The 21,734-nt window shown below is 37.8% G+C and overlaps 1 protein-coding gene across 7 annotated transcripts in view; it reads left to right on the top strand.

The window, feature by feature from the left end:
* Positions 1-21,734, top strand: part of SMARCA2 (SWI/SNF related, matrix associated, actin dependent regulator of chromatin, subfamily a, member 2) — a 120,183-nt gene that overhangs the window by 16,380 nt on the left and 82,069 nt on the right. For all 7 annotated transcript variants that reach the window (XM_040089304.2, XM_040089308.2, XM_040089302.2 and 4 more), the window contains 4 exons: positions 4,849-4,972; positions 14,830-15,159; positions 16,006-16,107; positions 17,540-17,789. In XM_040089304.2, the coding sequence (XP_039945238.1) occupies positions 4,849-4,972; positions 14,830-15,159; positions 16,006-16,107; positions 17,540-17,789 (806 nt within the window). The remainder of the gene's footprint in view (positions 1-4,848; positions 4,973-14,829; positions 15,160-16,005; positions 16,108-17,539; positions 17,790-21,734) is intronic.

Below are 21,734 nucleotides of genomic sequence, written 5' to 3'. Positions count from 1 at the left end.
AGGACATGTGCAGGGTGCTGCACCTGGGTTGGGGCAGCTCCTGGCATCAGCCCAGGCTGTGGTAAAGAGATCAGAGCAGCTCTGCCCAGGAGGACCTGGGGGTGCTGAGGGATGAGAGGCTGGACATGACCCAGCCATGGGCACTCCCAGCCCAGAGAGCCAGACGTGTCCTGGGCTGCATCCAGAGCAGTGTGGGCAGCAGAGCCAGGGAGGAGATTCTGCCCCTCTGCTCTGCTCTGCTCAGACCCCACCTGCAGAGCTGCATCAGCTCTGGGCTCCCAGTGCAGGGAGGACATGGACCTGTTGGAACTGTCCAGAAGAGGCAACCAAAACAAGAGAGGGATGGAGCACCTCTCCTTAGGTGAGTTTAGGAAAGGCTGAGAGAATTTGATTTGTTCAGCCTTGAGAAGGCTTTGAAGTGAACTCACTGCAGCCTTCCAGTACCTGAAGGGAGCCTGCCAGAAAGGTGTAGAGAGACTTTTTATGAGGATAAGTAGTGACAGGATAAAGGGGAATGGTTTCCAGCTGAAAGACAGGAGGTTTAGATGAGATACTAGGAAGAAATTCTTTCTTGTGGGGGTAGTGAGGCATTAGGACAGGTTGTCCCCAGTAGCTGTGGATTTTCCATCCCTGGAAGTGTTCAGGGTGAGCTTGGATGGGACTTGGAGCAATCTGGTCTAGAGACTGCCACTGCAAGGGGTTTGGAACTTGATGATCTTTGAGGTTCCTTCCATCCCCAGCTGTTCTATGATGCTGTGATACAGCCTTCTCTATCTTATGTGCTAGCTGGACCACATGATTTTAACTGCTTAACTTTTGGTTATGCCAACATTGTAGCTTGTTAATTTGCAGGGTGCTCACTTGAGGAATGGATGGAGTACTGTGAGGTCTCAATTTATTTTCTCTTCCATTTAATTGTAACCTGATGAATAATCACTTCTTTTGTGAATTTGTAATGGAGTGTACTGTAAATGATTGCTGAATGTGGAGTAATTTAAATGATGTCATGGGTAATATTACTCGTTTTGGTGAGTGAGATAAAATGTGAGGGAGAGAAAAAAATCATCAGAAATACAGTCATTTTTACTAAATATGTTCATTGTTCACTCAGATGTTCCATTAAAACAGAAGGCAAATGGTTTCCTGTTTCAGATATTATTGAGTAACAGATCTATATGCACATTAGACATTCTGAAAATCAAAGTAGTTCTGTCAATGTCCTAGAAACAACAACCTACAATGTCAGCAGACATGTTTTCTGTATTATTTTTGTTGTCTGTGTTTACTTTAATAAATAAAAAAAGGAACTATTGCCAACCTTGAAAAGTCAACAGGGAGCTTAACATGAAGTGGTGATTTAGTGATCTTTTTAGAGATTAATGGAATCAGTGGCCAGTTTCCTGCTGCAAAAACCACACTCGGGCTGGGTGTTCATCAGGGATGCATTCATTCATGCTGGGTGGTTACATAGCACTTACATGACAACACACTGCTGTTTGGTCTATGTGATTCTGCTGTTTTAGGGGATGTATGATCTACAGGAAAACTAGTGTGGTACTCAGTCTTTGATTTTAAAGCTGGAGTGCTTTTTTGGTTGATTTTTTTTTTTTTTCCTAAGAAAGCAGATTGAAACAAAACAAAACCCACCCCCCCCAGACACTGTAATATCACAGTTTACCTGAAAATAGGTCAAACTGTGATGTATCTATGAGAAGACCTTGGTTGCTAAATTCAGAGTAAAAGCACTGTAGGCAAAATTTTCCTTATGCATTAGACGTTATGTAAGTCTGTAAGTGTGCCAAGTCTGTAGGCTTGTGCTAGCCTACAGTTGAAGTTCGTCCCTCATTCTGTTTCTAGAAGCATTGTTTATTTGGCCTGTTCAGTACTCGTTTCCTTACTTTTTTGGTCCAATTAAAATTGTAATTTCTGCTCAAAGTTGAATATGTCTCAGCTTCCTGTTTCCCTTCTGTTCTGTCATATTAGAAGACTAAAATAATAAAAAACGTACCCCAGTGTGATAGTAGTGTTTTATTGGTAATACAGGTTACTTAACCCAAAAATGTCTTTGTGGAAGATGGCTTTAGTACCTTACACAGAGGACTGAAGAATTTACAAGAATTACATTTTGTGTAAGATACCCTCTGTAATTTTTAACCTGTTGCATAATTCTGAGTTATCCTCTAGCCCTGAAACTGTATAGTGATTTTGAAAAGTTACCAAAAATAACTAACTATTCCTCAGTTCTTGTAGTGCACAGCTGTCCTATGCTGAATGGCGTTCCCTATTGTATGCTTTTTTTTCACAGCCAATAGAGGTGCTTTTAGATTAAATACATTCTTGGAAGTAACAGTCTCTGCATACGTTTGCAATTGCGTAATCATTAAAACTGGTTTTGGCTTCACAGAAGTCTATGCCATCTTCATATTTTGTATTTTTGCTAGTAAAAAGCTGATTTATGAGTTCTAATGAATTGCGTTTTCAGTTTTTTCACAGCATAATTTTTGCAAATACACAGTTGCAAACGCCTTTTTTGCTATATATTTTGTCTCCCTTCCATTAAACTTAAAGCATTTCAATTTGCTACAGTTGTTTTTGTGTCTGTGTTTCTTTTTAATAACACTTTTACAAAAATCTGTTCTTTCGATCAATTCTCTCCACAGAAGCATGCCTTGAATTGAAGTTTTCTTGTATGACTGTGTCACTACCTCTCTGTTCCTGTATGATTTTTTTTTTTAAATTCCCTCTACCAAAGGCTTTATCAAAACATACTTGCTTTTCTCTTCTCTGCTGCTCTTTTTTAACTGACAACTGCTTTCCCCACCCTCTTTGTGCTGGTACTTCTGATGTACCTTTGCAGTAAGAAGGCTGCATGCCTTCTTACTCCCATCTGAGCTGTTTGCATTCCCAGAGGTTTCTTGGTTGGCACCTATTAGTGCAGTGAAACCCGTCCCTGCAGTTACCTACACCACAAATATGTACAGCTAGAGTCTTCTCTTCTGGAAATCAGATCAAGTTACCTGCAAGTCTCCTCCTCTTGGCAGCCATAAAGATACCACGGCAGCCAGTGCATGCCATCACAAAACAAGAATGCCTCCAGCTTTATAGGTGTTTTGGTTTCTGTAGTACTCAGCCTGTGCATACAGTGTGGAGCGAGTGTTCTCTTCTGCGTTGGCTATCTTTGTAAAGAAGGGGCGAAGAGAGAGGGAGGGATCTTCATGCCTCGGAAAAGGGCACTGGGATTTACTTGGTTAGCAAAGTGGAACTATTTTTAATGTGTCAGTCATCTGTGTCTGCATTTCTACTCCATATCCTAAGTTCTTGTGATCAAAAATAGCTTCTTGAGTAGTGTGTATTTTTCTGATATAATTTCTTTTCACAAATATTTTTATACTGTCACGACAATTAAATGATTTGGTGAAACATGAAAAATCCATTTTATTTTTCCTTTTCTATAACTTTCCTCCTTTTAACCCAAACTTCTGAAAAGGAAAAAGTACAGTGAAATCCTTCAAAAATGCTGAACCACAACAACAAATTCTGTGTGTTTCAAGGTGTTTTCAGTCAAATCTGATGATTGTGATAGAAAGCAGAAATTATATATGAAGGGTTTATGAATTGAAATTTAGAATTATTTTTTTCTTTTGTAGAAAGGTGGCCTTTGTTTAGTTCTGTTGAAGTTGAGTCATGCACAACAAATTACTCAAAAATAAGAAATGTGTCAGTTCTTTCCTATGAGCTGATGTAGCTTCTTGCACACTCATTTAATTAACTCCCGACATTTTCCACTGGAGCAAGTTATATTAAGTCTCTTTTTAAAAAGAATTCTCAATAAATAGATATACATTTAGATAAAACAGACCACAAGGTCTCCATTCACAGTAGGGTTTGCAAGAGCAGCATTTAGTGTTGCATGCATGCGTGTGTTAGAGTGGGGCAGAGCCGTGTATTTCTGTAGAGAGTGCCTAAGTAAGTGATGCCAATCTCTTCCTTCCTAATACAAAGCTTTACAGAGCTCTAAGTTAGAAGTTAGCTTAATCCCTTCCATAGTTAAGGATATGATACAAGTTTTGCTTTCATGGGAAACTTCACTGTTTCTTAGGATATCTTTCTTCCAGTGTTACTTTTTTTTTTTTTTTTTTTTAACCTTCAGAGCCCTTCAGTTTCGATTATGGAGCCGTTTTCAGTGCCCAGAATGCCTTCAGCTTGTTTTTCAGACTCCAAACTATCTTTCTTGAGTCTCTAAAGAGAGCACTTGGAGCTGTTCTGCGTTTGAAGTACCATGGGAACTGTAGATTTTGTGGAGTGTATGAGGTGACAGGAGCTGTAGGGAGCACAAGTATTTTTTTCCCTTCCATGACTGCCTATCCTTGTTTTTGTCAGCAAAGAAGAGGTTACCTCCTGCAATGTCACCCTTGATTTTGAAGAGAAACAATGTTTGGGATGTTCCAGTAGAGCAATGACTTAAAGGGCAAAGTTTGGGCTAAAAATAACCCAAGTTAAGCCACAGGCTCTACTTTCATAAGTTAATGTGTGTTACACTGCTTTGTAATATGAGGCCAAAACAGGTTATGTGTTTGTATTTGGACAGTTTGCCTCCCTGCCATTGCCAAGCAGTTCATAAGGGAAAAAAAATGGCAAAAAGGAAACAGGGCAAAGAAGTCTGATAGTGTTCTTTGCTTCCCTAAATGTGTGATTTCAGGGCAGAGGTTCCTGGTTGTCTTACTTTGAATGACTGCTGAAAGAAGTTTTTCCTCTTCGTGTATTTATTTAGATTTTGAGTTGGTTGTTCATATTTTTATAGTGGATTTGTATACTCTCTCTCTCTAAATACTTATTTTGTCTTCACAGTCTATTGATGGCTTGCATGAAAAAGGAATGGTTGAAGATGTTCACTGTGGCTCCATGAAGAGTATGCGACCTCCTCATCCTGGAATGGGTCCACCTCAGAGTCCAATGGACCAGCATAGCCAAGGTTTATCCATACTGTGCATGCTCTATGATTTTGGGGCCTCTTGTTCCACAAAGAGTCTCTAGTAGTTCCATGTTACAGGTTGCCAGTTTCTTCTTTTCAGCTTGGTTCAGAAAAGCTGAACAGGGCAAGGTGAATAGCTGAGTCCCTTTGCCTCCTGGAGTATCCATAATGCATATATTTGAAAGAAGCTAAGGTTCAGGTCTGTGGCTGGGGCAATTCTATCACAGATTTCAGTTTGCATCTCTAAAGAAAAAAACCCACCAACTTATTTCTTATCTTATGTGGCTACTGTAAATGTAAATGCATTTTAATATGTTTTATTATCATCAACTGCTGATCAAAGTTCTTTCCAATGTTTTTTATGGCAGAAGATAGAAACTCTTTTTTACCCATTGCTGCGTGCCTTCTTTGTGTCCTGTAGGTTGGAAGATAAAAGAACATGCATTCTGTGAGCAGCTTGGTATTTTGGAGATTTAACTGGAAATGCCTGCTAGTATAAATAAGTTCAACATCAGATAAAGTTTTCTGTGTTGCATGCTTAATTATTTTACAACACCGGAAGAATCCCAAATGATATTAGGCTTTTGGTGTTACACACTGTACAGGTCTGTTAGGAGGTGATCCTGAACTTTGTGCTTTTTGGTGGTGTGTGACTGAAACTCTAGCATGTGATTTGCCAGCTGAATCCCAGTCTGGGACCCAGATAATTAGAAAGTAATGTTTTCCCGTTAAACCTTTCAATATATAAAACAGAACTGACTTTGCAGAGGCAAGTTCTTCATCAGGTAAAACTTTCTCTTCTGTTGATTTCAACAAAATGTATGCATGATCATCTGAAAGACAAATTTTGCTTGTCTTTGCATTTAGGGGACACTTCTGCTTGGGATGAAATGAGGAGAGCATTTAGTCTAAACATGAAGATGGGACAGTTCATACATTATGTACTGAAAATACAGGAGCATGGGTTACAAATGCTTCAAATACAAGTAGCTTCTTGTTTTTTTCTTTTATCTGTTGCCTCATGCCAGATTTCCAGGTTATTTTGCACTGTTAAAAGATGATTGATTATATTAGTAGCAACTTTGTCAGGCTAGAGACTGCAGATCCCTACTCTCTTTTTTTGTGTACGCCAGCAGCTATTACAATGTAAATAGACATTACTAGAGTTATAATGTGGAGCAGGCTTTTAGAAGAAGTGGTCAAAAAAAATCCCCAGATGTTCTAATGTAACATGGGGCCATGGGTGGAGACGGACTCAGGACACAGACCTCTTCCAAGTCCTGGGAAACAGCCAGCAATCCCTTTATTGTTCCAAGCTCCTTTTTATGGCCAGTTTGAATTTCCCAGGCTTGGGAAGAGTATTGGTTGGGAATCTCTGCACTGCCCAAATCTCTGGCCAGTGATGCGTTTGCATCCAGGGCTTAGGTGGGGACACTGAGGTCTTTGTTCCCCTAGAGACTTCTAGAACAAGCCAGGTCAGCCAAATTAGGTCTATTATGATCAGGCTCATTATATCCAGCTGTAAACCAGCTATATATTGCTACATTCTAATATTCCAGATACTTTTTTTGACATTATAGAGAACGGTTTTAGCTTTCATTGCCTCTATGTCGCCACTGTTTTTGTTCTTACACAAATGTCTTTTCCACAAAAAAGCGGTGGTGGCACTTGATGCTGTTCTGATGCCTGCTGGGCAAAGTCCCATCTAAGTAGACTTACTGGTTTTTGCCATGAGTGTAAAGGTCAAGGGTAAAAAACCAGGTTCCTTAATAGCCTGTCAGCCTATTGGATATTTTCTGTCTGATTTCCCACAACATTAGAGAAAGTAGGACACTCGTGTTTTTACAAATTTTGTGGGAATATGCAGTGTGGCAAAAGAGAGTTTACCCAGGCCCATGCTCATGGCAAAAGGACAGTATGACTTCTCTGACAATCCATGGAAAGATGCCTGGTAACTCTTGAAGTCCTGACAAAATCTTCGGTTGGATATGGTGGAAACCAAGCCTTACTACAAGGTTCACTTCCTTGTAGATGTCTGATGGTTGAGCTTACAGTACACGGTTGTGTACAATTTTTAACAATATAAATGTCAAATAGAAATTGCACCTCATTAGTTCTAGGTCTGGGTTTTTTCATGCCTTATTGTTTGTAGTCCTCAAGCTGAAGTAGATAAGTATGCACTAATTAATATTTTTGTGGGGCTTTTGAGGGAAAGCACCTGAATAATTCCAAAACCCCAGGAAATGGATCACCCTAAATTTGCCCATTAATTTGAAAGTTTAGGGAGGGTGGTCATGTGTCAATAAATATTATTGTAGGTAAAATAAAAAACTGTCTATCTTTTAATTGTTCATGATGAGGTCTGTAATTCAGATCGTCGAGAATAGTTTTCTGGAAAAACCGCAGAATCAAAGAAACATAGTATGGTTTGGGTTGGATGGGTATGGAAACATAGGATGGTTTGGGACCTTTAAAAGTCATTCTGTCCAACTGTTTTGCAGTGAACAGGGACATGTTCAACTAGATCAGAGCCCCGTTATTGTTCAGAGTTGTTCAGTGCCCCATTGAAACTAACCATGAGTGTTTCCAGGGATGGGGCATCTACCACCTGTTCTGAGAAACTTGGCCAGGGTTTCAGCATCCTCATATAAAAAAAGGGTCTTCCTTGTATCTAGTCTGAATTTAATGTCTAAACCCGTTCCCCCTTGTCATATGACTACAGTCCTTTTAAAAAGTCTCTTTCCAGCTCTCTTTTAAGCCTCCTTCAACTGTTGAAAAGCCACAATAAGGTCTCCCTGGAACCTTCCCTTTTTCTGGGGGAACAACCCCTACTCTATCAGCCTGTTCTCACAGGAGAGCTGGTCCATCCCTGTGATCATCTTTGTTGCCTCCTCTGGATCCTCTCCAACAGCTCCATGTCCTTCCTGCGCTGGGAGCCCAGAGCTGATGCAGCTCTGCAGGTGGGGTCTGAGCAGAGCAGAGCAGAGGGGCAGAATCCCCTCCCTGGCCCTGCTGCCCACACTGCTCTGGATGCAGCCCAGGACACGTTTGGCTCTCTGGGCTGGGAGTGCCCATGGCTGGGTCATGTCCAGCCTCTTGTCCACCTGTATCCCCAAGCCCTTCTGGGCAGAGCTGCTCTCAACCCCTTCATTCGATGTTATGTATTGATACTGGGGTTTGCCTCAACCCTTGTGCAGAACCTTGGACTTGAACTTGTGAAACCCCATGAGGTTCACATAGTCACATTTCTTGAGCTTGTTCGAGTCCTCCTGAATTGCATAAAGTCAGCCTTTAGTCTGACAAATTTACTATTATATACTATGTTCGATACTACTACATTATTTTTATGTACTAGTCAGACAAGTCTGTCATTTTTTGTGGAGATCACAAAACTCCTTCATTAAAATGTCAACAGGAGTGATACAGTATTTTTACAGTTGTCAGGAAAAATGATCTTAGCCTGTGTATGAGGCTTCTCTATGCATTGTTAAAGCCAGTAGCATGATGATAGAGACAACCTTGTCTGCCTGGTAGAGTTACAAAAATTCCTTGGCTTGTTACTGTATGATACTGTGATTTACCACAAAGATATCACTAAGTAAAATAAATATAATCTACATTAAATATATTAAGTTATTTAAATGACAGATTATAAACTTAACTATAGTTATGTTTAGTAAGTTAGAAGATGATCATCCAATTGTGGAATTTTTTAGTCTTTTAGAAATCTCTTTTGGTTCAGTGGTGTTCAAGGTATTTGTGATTTGGAAAAAAGTTTGAAGTCAGTAAAGATGAAAATTATATATAGCACAGAGGTTTCACGGTGCATAATAAGCTGGTTACAAAGGTTTATCAGAATTTGAGAAGAGTGTGCTTTTTTTCCTAGCATAGAATTTAGCAAAGCCAACAAGTGCATGTCTAGCATAGCAAAATAGTTTGCTATGTAGCAGTCTGGACTGCTGAGAAGAGTATGTTTGTTTTATCCTGGAAAATGTTAAACTCCATTTTTTAATTTATCTGATGAGAGAATTAAAAAAATACTTGATCAATCTTCACATTCCCAGAGAGTAAAAGGGTTTGTAATAGATGAGCCTTTAAAGGAAAAAAAAAAAAAAAACAACCAAAACCGTAACCAATGTATTTTGGTTCCTACAAATTTACCTGCAAATTATTTGATTTCAGACTGTGTTAAATAGCTGTATGTTACTTGATGGAGATAGTTAACCTTTGCAACAAAGATTACCCCAGTATTTGTGGTAGGGTTTGTGTTACACAGGAGCTAAGTCAGCACTGGATGTCTTTTTTGTCTGTTCTATAGACGAATGGCAGAAGTTTCTTTAGAGATCAAGAGCTGCTAATCTGTTTTAGAAAAGTTAGGTAGGCTATTGTAGCTGTAACGGTCTCTTATTGACAGAAGTCTTCCTGTTCACAGGCTCCAAGATTCTGAGAAGGACTGGTAAGCTAGAGTGGGAAGCAATGTCCTTAAATTTTTTGATGACAGCAGGATGGATAGTCTCCATAAAATGCTTCAGTTCTTAGAAATCTGAGTGGAGCAGTTGTGATGAATCCATAGGATGTAGTCCTTCTGTATGCAGTTTACAATGAGAAGTGATCACAAAATGAGATCTCATTTAAATGTCAGATGTTCCAATAGCAGTCCTTTTAGTTCTTTTTAGTAATTTTGTAAAAGAAGAAAGTCCCGTGAAAGATTGTATCAAGGTACAAAAGCAAGACTTTTTATAAAATATATGCTTACAAATGTGGGTGATAATTTAGAAGTAAATTGGCAACTGCACATGCAGTTGTAGATATGGTTATGTAAATCAAACATGCAGTTGTGAATGAACAAGGGAAAGTTGATGCAGAATTTTGGAAGTAGTGATTCTTACAGCTTATGTTAAGAAGTAATTAACTATCCTTTTCTGAGGTGAAATGAATGATGAGCAAGTCAGAAACATTTGAAAGCTGAATCTGCAAGAACTGTGTCATTTTACTTAAGTGCCTATTCACTGTTGAGTGGCAATTACTGTTCTGAGATTTTTGCATTTTTTTTACCAACAATAATTACTAAGTTAAGGTATGCAACTTCATTATTTAGTTTCTGATTTTATTTTTTTTTATTGGTGTTCAGTGAGATGCGAGTCATGCAGAAAGAATGTTTCACTAGCTCAGACAGATCATCACATTTTTATTGCATGCTGCAATCGGATGATTTTCAGAAGTCTGACATTAATTTATGGGGAAAAATACGATGAGTTAGTACCTTTCTCCTCAGCAATTACTCCTTCCAGTCTTACTGCCAAATTGGAGCAAGGGTGACATTCCTGACTGGTTTTGGTGGCAGATTCTCTTTTCTTGGACTTATATACAATGATGTCCCTGTTTAGTCTTTATACCTTCCTTTTGATGCTAATAGATTAAATGGATGGAAAGTACATTGCTCCAACTTCATATTTAGCTGTTTAAATAGTAAACTTACTACATGTTACTGATTCTGAATTTGGTTAGGAACTGTCTTCCGGCTCTGTGAGTGAACTGTGGAGATTTCTGCAGTATTTATATGAGGAGTATGAAATTTACTGTAAATTGTTAAGCTCTTGAACAGTTATCCAAGAGATTAAAATGGTTAGGATAAACTTTTGAAGGGGATTGGGGAGAAATTGGAAAGACAAGCTAAATATTTATATAAAATAAAATACTTGTATTATAAAGACTTCATAAAAATATATAAATGGGCTAGAACAAACAATTTATGTATTTTTCTGGGATTTATAAAAATTAAATTAAGTTTCTGTGATACAGGAGTGGAATACAGGCTGATTTGAATTGTTTGACTGTCTTTCCTTGCTGTTTTTAAGTGGAAACATAAGGGCTGAAAGAATTTAGGATTCTGGGACTTGATCTATATTAATTTTTGTTAATTATGCAGTATTTGTTGAGCTTAAAAAGACACACGGTTTTTTAACTTCTAGAATTCACTAATATACTACTACTTCACAGACAATGTTCATTGTCCCTGCTGTTCTTAAATTAGCTGGGCTTCCTTTTCTCAAATATTTCAGACTTCTAGAGATGAGAAAAGACTTTCCACTTTATTCCTCCGCCTGCCAGTGTAAGACCTCTCAACAATTTTATTTCTGCAGTCCTAGTTTTAAATTACTTGCACACATGAGCTCTCTTCTTTGCTGGTATTAACCCTGGACACACTACAGAGAGGGAAATTTTATGGTTTGCTTGCTTTAGGAAAGTTTATGCCTCTGACATGGACATGCTTTCCCCTGTGTTCCCAGACACTGTACTTTTGTACTATGTGTTGTGGAGATGTACTTGATTCCTTTTCTTTGTTTTTTATATGAAGTTCAATGGATGATTTAAGCGGTAGTTCATTGAGTTACACAGTTATATTTCTTCAATCCTGTCTCTATCTTCCAAATCAAAAAATTTTCTTACAGTCACATTCTTGAGTGCAAATATACCCTTACTGTTGGTGTTAGCATAAAGATGTGATACGTATGTTCCTCAGACACTTTCATTGTTTAAGACTTAATAAATTTTAGTGGCAGTTCAAAACCTATATTGAACGTTCAGGTGTTTGGTCTGCTGAAACTTTGATTCTTTCTGTATCCTTACTAGGTTTTTGAATTAATTTGTAGGTGTTCTTGGTTTCATTATAGCATTAAAAGTGAAGAAGAAAGTGTCTCAATTTTTAGCGCTCTGATTTTTTTCAGCTTTAAAACAGAAAAGAAAGATGTTACTGTTTCTGTTAACTGAAGTGAAACAAAAAGCAATTAAAGCAGAAACTTTGTGTACACACTGCCCTCCAATAGTACTTGGACGAGTGTTAGAACTAGGATTTCTTCCAATATTGATACTGCAAAGAATATACATTGTTTATGACGTGCTGTGTTGTAGTTCTGCTGAATAAGTTGATACCAAAGTGGGCTTAAGTATGTTTCTGATTATGCATACAGTTAGGAAAATTTGAGACGGGTTTCTGATGCAGCCTCTTACATGACTCGTTGAAGGATTATGGAAAGGCAGACAAGACTCTCCTTAAAGATGCAGAGTAAAAGCAGAAAAGTAATGTTTACAAGCTGTGTCAGTGAAATTCTGATGGGACTTAAGGGAAAGGAAATTCAGCATGAGAGTGATTAGGAATCACTGTCATTTGAGGTTTTCAGGACTCAGTTGGACAGGATCTGGAGAATCTTGATAAAGCTTAGAAGTTACCACAGTTTTAAATTATAGACAGTGTTGTTTGGCCTCTGTTTCCTGGTAGTGGGTGACTTCTATTTGCTGTGTTGTTCAAAACTGTTGGTTACTATTTTCCTTTGATGGTGGTTAAACTCAAGTTTTAGGGGATCCTCTCGTGTGCATGCTTATCTGTGTTAGACTTTGTGTAATAAGAGAGGAAAAAACCAAATAGTATAAATACTTTATTAAGACAGGCTTGTGGCTGTATTTTTTTTTGTCCCTGTCATCACATGAAAGTTCTCGGACTTTAAAGGAAAATTTTCGTATAACATCACAAAATTTACATTGTGTAAATGCCACATTTTAGCGCATTTTACAAGAGGTTTGGAAGGATTTTGTTCTTTCCCAACTTGGTGGGACTTTTTTTTCATTCTTCCTCTTGTCAAGCACAGTTTTCCATTGTTAAGAATGCTAATGCAGAGGCCTTGGAGGAAGAGAGAAAGTGAAAATAATAAATTCATACCTGGAAATATAAAAAAGTCTGCTTCTGAAAACTCCTGTTTGCAAAACTTGGTCACAGACTTTGCAGCTTGAACTGTCAGGATTGAAAACAAATACTCAACATCTTACATAATTCTTAACTTCTGTAGTCCAGATGCATTTCAAGATCTTGGGTCTGAAATCTATCAGTCATTAAGGAATTTATAAATTAAGTAATATAATTTGAGGAAGGACAGAAACCATTTTTTCAGAAGCAGTTCAGAAAACAATGTAATTGCAGTCAGGTGTCATTTAAATTAAATCCTAAGATTTAGAAATATAATAATGGATAAACATTGCAATAAACCCCATTTAATAGTAAAAACTAGTAATGCAGTTTTTTTGTTTTATTGTGGTATGATGGATACGAATGGATAATACATATTTTTTGTTTTGTTGTGGTATGATGGGTGTTTTCTTAAGCAATGTGCTCAGCAAGAGGGATTTGTAGCTTCCCCTCTTCTCTTAAAATAATAGAGATAAAAGTAAGTTAGTGGAAGAAGATGGATAAGTGGAGCAAATTTGAGCTATTTATCTTACCTTTTATCACCAACAAGGGATGTGTAGACAAATTTCATATTGAGCTAGTATATAGCTCCAGTAGTTCTAACTTTTTAACATCTCTTTTCTTTTCTTTGAGCTCCTTCTCTCATTTTTTTTCTTTTGAACTGTGTAACTCCTCTTATTCTTGCCAAAATCATCTTCCTTTCCTGTTGTCATTGTCTTTAGTTTGAGCTTGGTCCGTTTCTGTCTTGTCTGGTCTTTTCCTATCACAAATCTCCTTTTGCCTACTGTAATTCTATCTCGTTTTCCTTTTGTTTAGGCAAACTGAAATACTTTCTTCTTTTTCTTCTGTTTACAACCTTTACTTCAGTTGAGCACAAATTTTAGTTCTTTGGCACTCTAATCTCTTCACTTGTTTGAGTTCCAGTGACTTATAGCTGCCGTCATCCCAGAAAAGTTGAGACTACTTTGAGGTTTTGCCTATGGTGCCTTCACTGAAGGATCAGTAAGACCAGTGAAGCTAAAGAGCAAGCAAAATTTATTCTGTGATCTGTACTACATATAGATGAAATTTATGTAGTTTCACTGTAAAGTGACAGAAAAATTGGGAGAAGAGTAGATCGGGTGTCACAGAATCATCACCTGTACCCTGATCTTTGGAGATATGATCTGTGGCCTACTAACGTGGAATATGGAAATGAACCTGAAGATCCTTAGATTTTTATTAATTTTTTTTAGACTTTTCCAATTTGTGAGAAGATTATTTGTGTTCCACATTACCAGAGTGAAGTGAGTAAATATTGCTACTTCTTTCTCATTCTTGGTGGACAAAATCCCCCCAAAACTGGCTGTTTTTTTGTGCTTTGTGAAGCTCAAGAAAATACGTAGTTGATGTAATTAATAATCAGAATTAAAACCACTGCATTTTCAAGTGCTGTTATAAGATAGAAGCACTGTTCATTTCAGAACAGTAATTGCTCTTGATGTAGTCTTCAGCATCTTCTTCAGAGGGTGATTTTTGTGCTTGCAGTTGATGTTCCAAGTTGTTGAGCACCCAGATGACAAAAGGTATTGAACATACTTTTGTCAGGCTCAAACCTTTAATCTATATAAAGTGTTTGAATAGCTTTGAATACCATTTATTTCTACTTCTGTATGTTGGTGAGTGTTGGCAAAGATGGCCTCTAGAAGTGAATGGTTATTCCTTGATGTGTGTACCTCAAAATAAACTTAGACTATTAAGCTATGAACTAGGCAGACTTCACTGCATGTATTCCACAAAGAAGCATTTTTCCATAGTTCTAGTAAACAACACTATATCCCCAGGCTTCTGTATTGTATTTCATATTTTAGTTTGTTTTACTCCAAATACGCAGGTAATTGTTATGTTAAGGAATTACTGGACTAAATAACTGTAGTTCTTCTCACAGAAGATGTGACAAGCCTGTCTTGATATCCCAGGGAGCTTTGGATTGTACTTTTGTCTTTGCAGAAAATGCTACAGATATCCTGACCCTGAGAGAGACACTTTTACACTTTATGTACTGTTTAAAAAAAATGGATGAAATTCAGGTTTAACTAGCAGAGTGGTAAGGCTGTGATTCTTCTACCTGTTGTAGGTTATATGTCTCCACACCCATCTCCACTAGGAGCACCGGAGCACGTGTCCAGCCCGTTGTCTGGAGGAGGTCCAACACCACCTCAGATGACTCCCAGTCAGCCAGGACCCATTATCGCAGGAGACCCACAAGTTATGAATCAGCCTAACAGAGGTCCTTCCCCTTTCAGCCCTGCACAGCTGCATCAGCTGCGGGCTCAGATTCTAGCATACAAAATGCTGGCTAGGGGTCAGCCCTTGCCAGAGAACCTTCAGCTTGCTGTCCAGGGCAAGAGAACTCTGCCTGGCATTCAACAGCAGCAGCCTCCCAGTGCCTTCAACAGACAGTCTGGTAAGTGAGTCTTTGCTGAGAATCATTGCTCAGGTAATTCTCAAAGTTCTGCCTGTGATAGATTATGAAATGGATGCTCGCAGGGCTGTAATTTGGGGACTGTGCTAAGCCTGAGCAAGTGCGTAAAACACATCTGTTATTAAGAGGATATTGTCAAAATAGAATGCTAATAACTGAAATAGAAGTTATTTCACTGTGCAGTACTGTGTCTGTCCTGATACGCTTGACAGTTTTTGAATGTTAATTATACTTTACTGATGGCAATTGCCCTTGCTTTTCTTTTGGTGAATTTTCCACCTCCTGTTGCTATGCAGGAAAGTAGATAAATAATCTGGATCGAGTTGACTGATTATTTAGGTAGTTGAAAATAAACCATATATAGTGTACTGTTAAGTACAAAACATAGGGAAAGGGAAATATACTTATTTTTTTCCTCACAGTGATAATAAATGTTGCAGTGAGGTAAGCAAGCAGACTTTGGTCCTGAGAAAACTGTTATGTTAAACACCCTGTGCCTATTAAATTTCTGGACATTTCCATTACTGAGTTTGAGTTAGAATCAAGGGTTAATATTATACTGTTTTCTTAGGTTTTAATAATGTCACAGTTCATTTTGTTTTGGTGGATATTGCTTTGCTAGCAAGTTGTGTTTTTTCATGAAACATGATTTTAGGTATATGTATTACCTTCATTAGATACATGTATTAACAGTAAAAACCACTTAAATCCTTACTTAATGAAGGAAGTTACTACTTGCCTGAATAGACAGCATGCTAGAAAACAATGATTTTTGAATATTGGAAATGTTTTACGTTGTAGCACATTTTTTCCTCTGTCAAATTGCAGGTATTGGATTACATGCAATGAGTGGTACTGCAACTGGACCAGGGTCTGCACCGGGGATGCCTGGACATACAACTGCCATTACCCCTAAAACTTGGCCTGAAGGTATAGTGGGAAAAAGATATGGGGAAAAGTAAAAAGGAAAGGTTAAAAAAAGCTGTGCAGGAAAAATAGTGTAACCTTTACTATGTCTAAGATTTTAATCAGGGAGGGTCTAACCTTTTATTAATGTGTAAAAGATCCGCATGAAATTACTGCAGTTTTAGACAGACTGAACATGAATAACCTTTTTGCAATCAGAATGAAATGTGTACGTTTTCTGAGGGACACACATAAAACTTAATAAGTTATGTTCTGAGCATGCTTAATTGCAGCAAGCTTGTCTTTCAGCTTTGCTACTGAAAACAAAAGTTTTCAAATCATGGTAGAATTACCCTGTTTCCTTCAGTATATTTTGTTCTTTTGGAATCTAATTGCTTTAAAGGATCAGTGCAGCTTTTGAGATCAAATGAACACTGTAACATTTTCCCCCATGTCTTCAAATTTTTTGTCATTCATTATGCAGTCATTCAACTTCCCAGATTCCCTGAGAAATAAGGTTGAACAGAGGGTTTTGATGGGCTTGCTCTTTTTCTTTTTATAAGCTGAAAATTCCTTTTCTGGAGTTTGACGCAGATGTGTGAATGGCAAATGGCGATCTCTGTAGTTTCCAGGATGTTGGTTTTGAATCAAGGTTGATTACAAGATTGCAGGTGTACTTTAGTTGTTTTCCCTAGTTTAAGTGATTTCTATTACTGAAGTCACTTTTATGGCTCTTCAGACAATTAAGTGGCATCTTTATTTTAGCAATGTCTGTTGTTAGTGAATTCGTGAACATCTGAGTGCATGAGTAACTTGTCATAATGAAATTCTGAGGTCTGTGACCCTTCGTACTATTTTCAGGTGTTGCTTTTCAAGGCGATTAGAATAATTGAGTTCCTGATATTTGAACTAAATACAATTAATAGGAGATCATAGTGCAACAAAAGCTATTTATATCTGGCAGGTATTTCTAAATACAGTTGTAAAAATTTTCATATGGTTATCAAGTTCTTATAGAGGCCTAAAATTAAACCTAGTTCTTCTTGTCAGATTGTGGTTAGATGCTTTCTTCTAAGTGGTGTAAGGATAAGTGAACAGGAGGCAGAATGAGGTCTTGCATTTGCAGGAAGTCAGTTCTACAGCTGTTTCATTTCTTGTAGCACTATAATTAAAAGTCCTGTGGACTTTGTAACTTTAATATTACAAGAAAGTAACACTAAAGTTTCTTAGTAAAAGAAACTGCATTCGTCCTAAAGTTTCATGTGTTTTGTTTTTATTTTGGCCATACTTGCATTTTAGTATGTCTGTTTCAAAAAACAGAGTGTAGTCTCAGTGTGCCTTTTCTGGTAACTTTGAATGTTTACCTTACCTTACCTTCATGTCTTCAGAAGGCCATCCTGATTTTCTTCCTGCTTTCCATATTTCACGTTATGAATCAGTACTGTTTATATTCCAGGCCAAGCCCCAGATATGAGCGTCTCCAATGCACAACAAAAGCTTCCAGCACCAGCTCCTAGTGGGAGGCCTTCTCCAGCTCCCGCTGCCGCCCAGCCTGCTGCCACCATACCTGGGCCCTCTGTGCCACAGCCCCCCCCTGGACAACCTTCACCTATTGTCCAGCTGCAGCAGAAGCAGAACCGCATCAGCCCCATCCAGAAGCCACAGGGATTGGATCCTGTTGAAATACTCCAAGAACGTGAATATAGGTAAAAGCGAATAGCAAGATTAAAATTATTCTTGTTTTTTTTACATCCTTAAGTGGAACTATTTGCAATCAGCTGCTGTAGTGGTAATAGTGTAAACAAAGTTTCCAGAGAAAGGCTGTATTACCAAGAAGTACACAAATACCAAACAATTATTTAATTCTAGCCCATATTATGAACTAGTAAAGCATACTGACAATATCACTGGAAACCATTTACATTTAAAGGGCCTTGCTGAGTTAGTGTATTACTTGGATCCTACAAGCACTGAAACTTTGGAAATCAAAATCCTTTTAGTTTACAGAGAAACCAATTTAATGCACAAGGTGTTCAGTATTATAAACAAAGGGAAGTTAGAAGAGAACACAGAGGGTCAAAAGGATGAAGAGTTACTTGCCACAGCAAAACCACATTTTATTAATATGGGATTTGTCTGGACAGCCAAAGAGTGAAGAGAGTAAGAAAGTCGCGGGCCAGGTAGCATGATTTTCAAAATTTGCCTTCTGAGTGTTCTGTTTAGATGATGAACAATGTTTTTACAAAGTATAAGTTAGAACATTTCTTTTAGAGTTATAGAAAGAGACTTCTTCCCTCTCTGATCATCAAGGCTATTTAACTACTGACCTTGAGAGTCTGCCAGGCAGAAGAGTTTTGACCTGCACCTGACATATGTGCCTGATGATTATCAGTCAGAGGAAAGTAAATGCATTCTGAATAAATACTTGAGTATGACCTGTTTTGGATTAATGATGCATCTTGCATTGTTCTTGAGTTTGTAGAGGAAGGTAGCCAAGGGGGGATGGTGATCTCACAGAGGACTGGTTTAAAAAGTTTTGCTTTAAGAAGGTAAAACACCATGAAGCACTTTTGGGTGTGATGCCGTGCCCAAAATTCAGGCCTTGATTACAGAGAAGTTCATACATTTTGTGTCAGGTATTGCATTCTTGTTGTCATTCCACCCCAGGAGTGAATGGCTTGCTATAACATTCAGCATGAGCAATCACTGTTTTCCAGATCTTTTCTGGAAAGCTTGTAGAACACACCCTTTTATGGTTTTACTCTGACAAAAAAATTGTAGCACTGTCTTCAACCAAGAATCATATGGTCAGTATGATGTAACATTTTCTGCATCAATTAACCTCAAATTATTACTCTTCCTGTGTTTTCAGCCCTGCTGTATTTGCACTATTTGTGCTGAACTATTATGTCTTGGTATTCATAAACAGTGACAAAAAAAAAAGCTGATAATTTAACTTATTTAGAGAACCGGTTACAGGTACAGCATATCTGTTAGGTTCTAAATACACTGATGTTCTTGGCAGAGTGAGATGAAAGTTTGATAGGGATTTTCCAGCAAAAGGATTGTATAATTTATGTTTTGTTTTGGTTTGGTTTTTTTTAATCCTAGAACATAGATGTAAGATCCAAGCTTTTTTTAATGTTGAATATTGCTGGTATTTAATTTTGCTTTGAGTTCCAGAATATGAAGAACTTTAGGAAATCTTTTCATTTGTTAAAACCGTTTAAGTAACATCAGAAAAAAAGCTTTGAAAAAAGCAGTTTGACAGATTCTGTGCTTTGAATGGTGCTGGATTTAGCTTTAATATAGGCCTGTTTAATTCAGAAACTTGACTTCACAATTTCTTATTAAAAACTGAGCAGAAAAAAGCCAAAATAAACATCCCTATCCTACAAACACTGAAGTTAGTGAAAGCTTTATGAAACAGTTGGCTCTTGAGATCTCACACTAAACCCTTTTAATAAAGGGGCATTATACTTTGAAAACCATTTGAATTCCAGGTGGATCTCTGTGTCCATGTGGTCCTCCACGGGCTGCAGGGGCACAGCTGCCTCACCATGGCCTGCATTGTGGGCTGCAGGGGAATCTCAGCTCTGCTGCCTGTAGCACCTCCTGCCCCTCTTTCTCCACTGATCTTTGTGTCTGCAGAGCTGTTCCTCTGAAGTCTTTACCCTGCTCTTCTGTAGCCATAATTGCATCGGCCCAGGAACTTTTTTCTCCCCTGTCTTAAATCTGCTGTCACAGAGGCTTTACCACCACTTTTGATAGGCTCAGCCTTGACCAGTGGAGGATCTGTCCTAGAGCTGGCTGGCATTGGCTCTGCTGGGCATAGGGAAAACTTCTGGCAGCTTCTCACTTACGCAGAGTGCTGTAACCCCCCTGCTAGCAGCACCTAGCCACACAAATCCAATACACTTGTTTTTATAAAACTGTCCGTAATGCTTTCTTCAAAATAAAGTGCTGCTTTTTAGTCTCACTGAATAGCTGTCTTTAAGATAATAATGCCTATAATTTAAGGTTGTTCTATTATGTTGAAAGGCTTTTTCCACCTTCTCATTCTCATTGCACATTAAAAAATAACACACTTGGTAATGTCCTGCAGATTGTATATGGTTTCTTTCTGTTACCATCAAAGTATCTTTCTAGGTATCTTCTTTACTGCGTGGCATCCATTCCAGACAGGTTTCATTGTACAACCATAACCTCTGCTGTTGATCCAAGTTAATGAGGAATGGGTGTGCATCAATTAATTTGCAAAGAATTCTCTGTGTACATTCTGTAGCCACTTTCTGCTTGAAGGTAAACCACTGAACTGCAAGAATTAATTTACTTACATCCCTTAAATGGTGCAATTATATACTTCAAGTGATTGTAAAAAGATCTAGGAAACTTTTTTCTTTGGATTCCCTTTGCCTAGCAGCTGTTAGCATTATTCCATGAAAATAGCAGCAGTACAACAAACTGCAGTCACTTCCTTTAAAGACTGGAAGGTGGCTGTGGTGAGAGATAGCTCAAGCAGTTCTTCTGTTCACTTGAATTGGAATTATTGAAAAAATCCTTCTGAACACTGAAGAAAACACCATTACTATTACTCTATTAGTACTGTAGAAAATGCATACAAGTAGTACTTCTAGGAAATTATAAAATTAAACTTCAAAATATGTTTTTTGGGGTTTTTTTTGGTTCATATGTAACCCATCTGGTTTTCATTTTCTTTATGCTTCCATAGGGTTACTGTAGATTTTCATTACTATTTCAACTTTTTTGTTGTTCTGGACTTTTTTTAAAGAGAAAACTGATCTGAGCAATAAGAGTTTTCTGAGTTAGTATCTCTGCATAGAAATATTTATGGTTTTGTTCATATTCCTTCCCTCTGACTGGGTTATTAAAAGGAAGGGTAGTCAGCCACTAAAGGATTGAACCGGCGTTGTGTGTAACTCAGTGGATTTCAGTATATGAAGGAAAGGAGTTGAAGGAAAAGTTGTCCTGGATATACTAATCTGCTGTATAATTTAATGATAAATTTTCATGCACATTTATTTCTGATCTGCTTTTTTAGTAAACTTAAGTTGAAAAAATTATTAGCAAAGAAATGGGTTTTATATGGGAGTGGATTGCATAATGTAATGATGGGACATAAATAAGCACACTCTCTGAGCTTTGATTATGTTTAGACATATCTCAAGAAACATATATTTGGATTTTTTAATAAATTTTGATGATAGAGATGTAGAGACCAGTCCACCTTTGGCAATTGCTTGAACTTCCGTTGTGTAAGCTTCTACAACAGCAAGCACTTCTATATGTTTTATACGTGGAAGTTAAAGAAAAAAAACAACTCTGACAGAACTAAGAAGTCAGTGTTTCAATTCACGTTTGTTTGGAAGTGACTCTTACAGTTAGTTATCTAAAACCATAAGGTATGCTAGGGAGAACCTACCTTAACTAATCCTCATGTGTAGTGAAGGAAGGTACACTGATTGCTAGCATGAATGTGAAAAAAAAAAAAAAATTGAAAATGTGTTCAGTATTCAGTTGCTTTAATAAATTCATAACTCAAAAGAAAGGTTTGGAAAGTTGTGAGTACTCCCCTGAGGTTTCATTAAAGTTAGTGAAACTGGGTTTTGGCTATAACTGTTTTGTGGGTG

The sequence above is a fragment of the Hirundo rustica genome, chromosome Z, assembly GCF_015227805.2.
Source record: "Hirundo rustica isolate bHirRus1 chromosome Z, bHirRus1.pri.v3, whole genome shotgun sequence".
Classification (NCBI taxonomy): Eukaryota; Metazoa; Chordata; class Aves; order Passeriformes; family Hirundinidae; genus Hirundo; species Hirundo rustica.
Note: the sequence above shows the minus strand (reverse complement) of the source record. Positions and strands in the feature narration are given on the sequence as shown.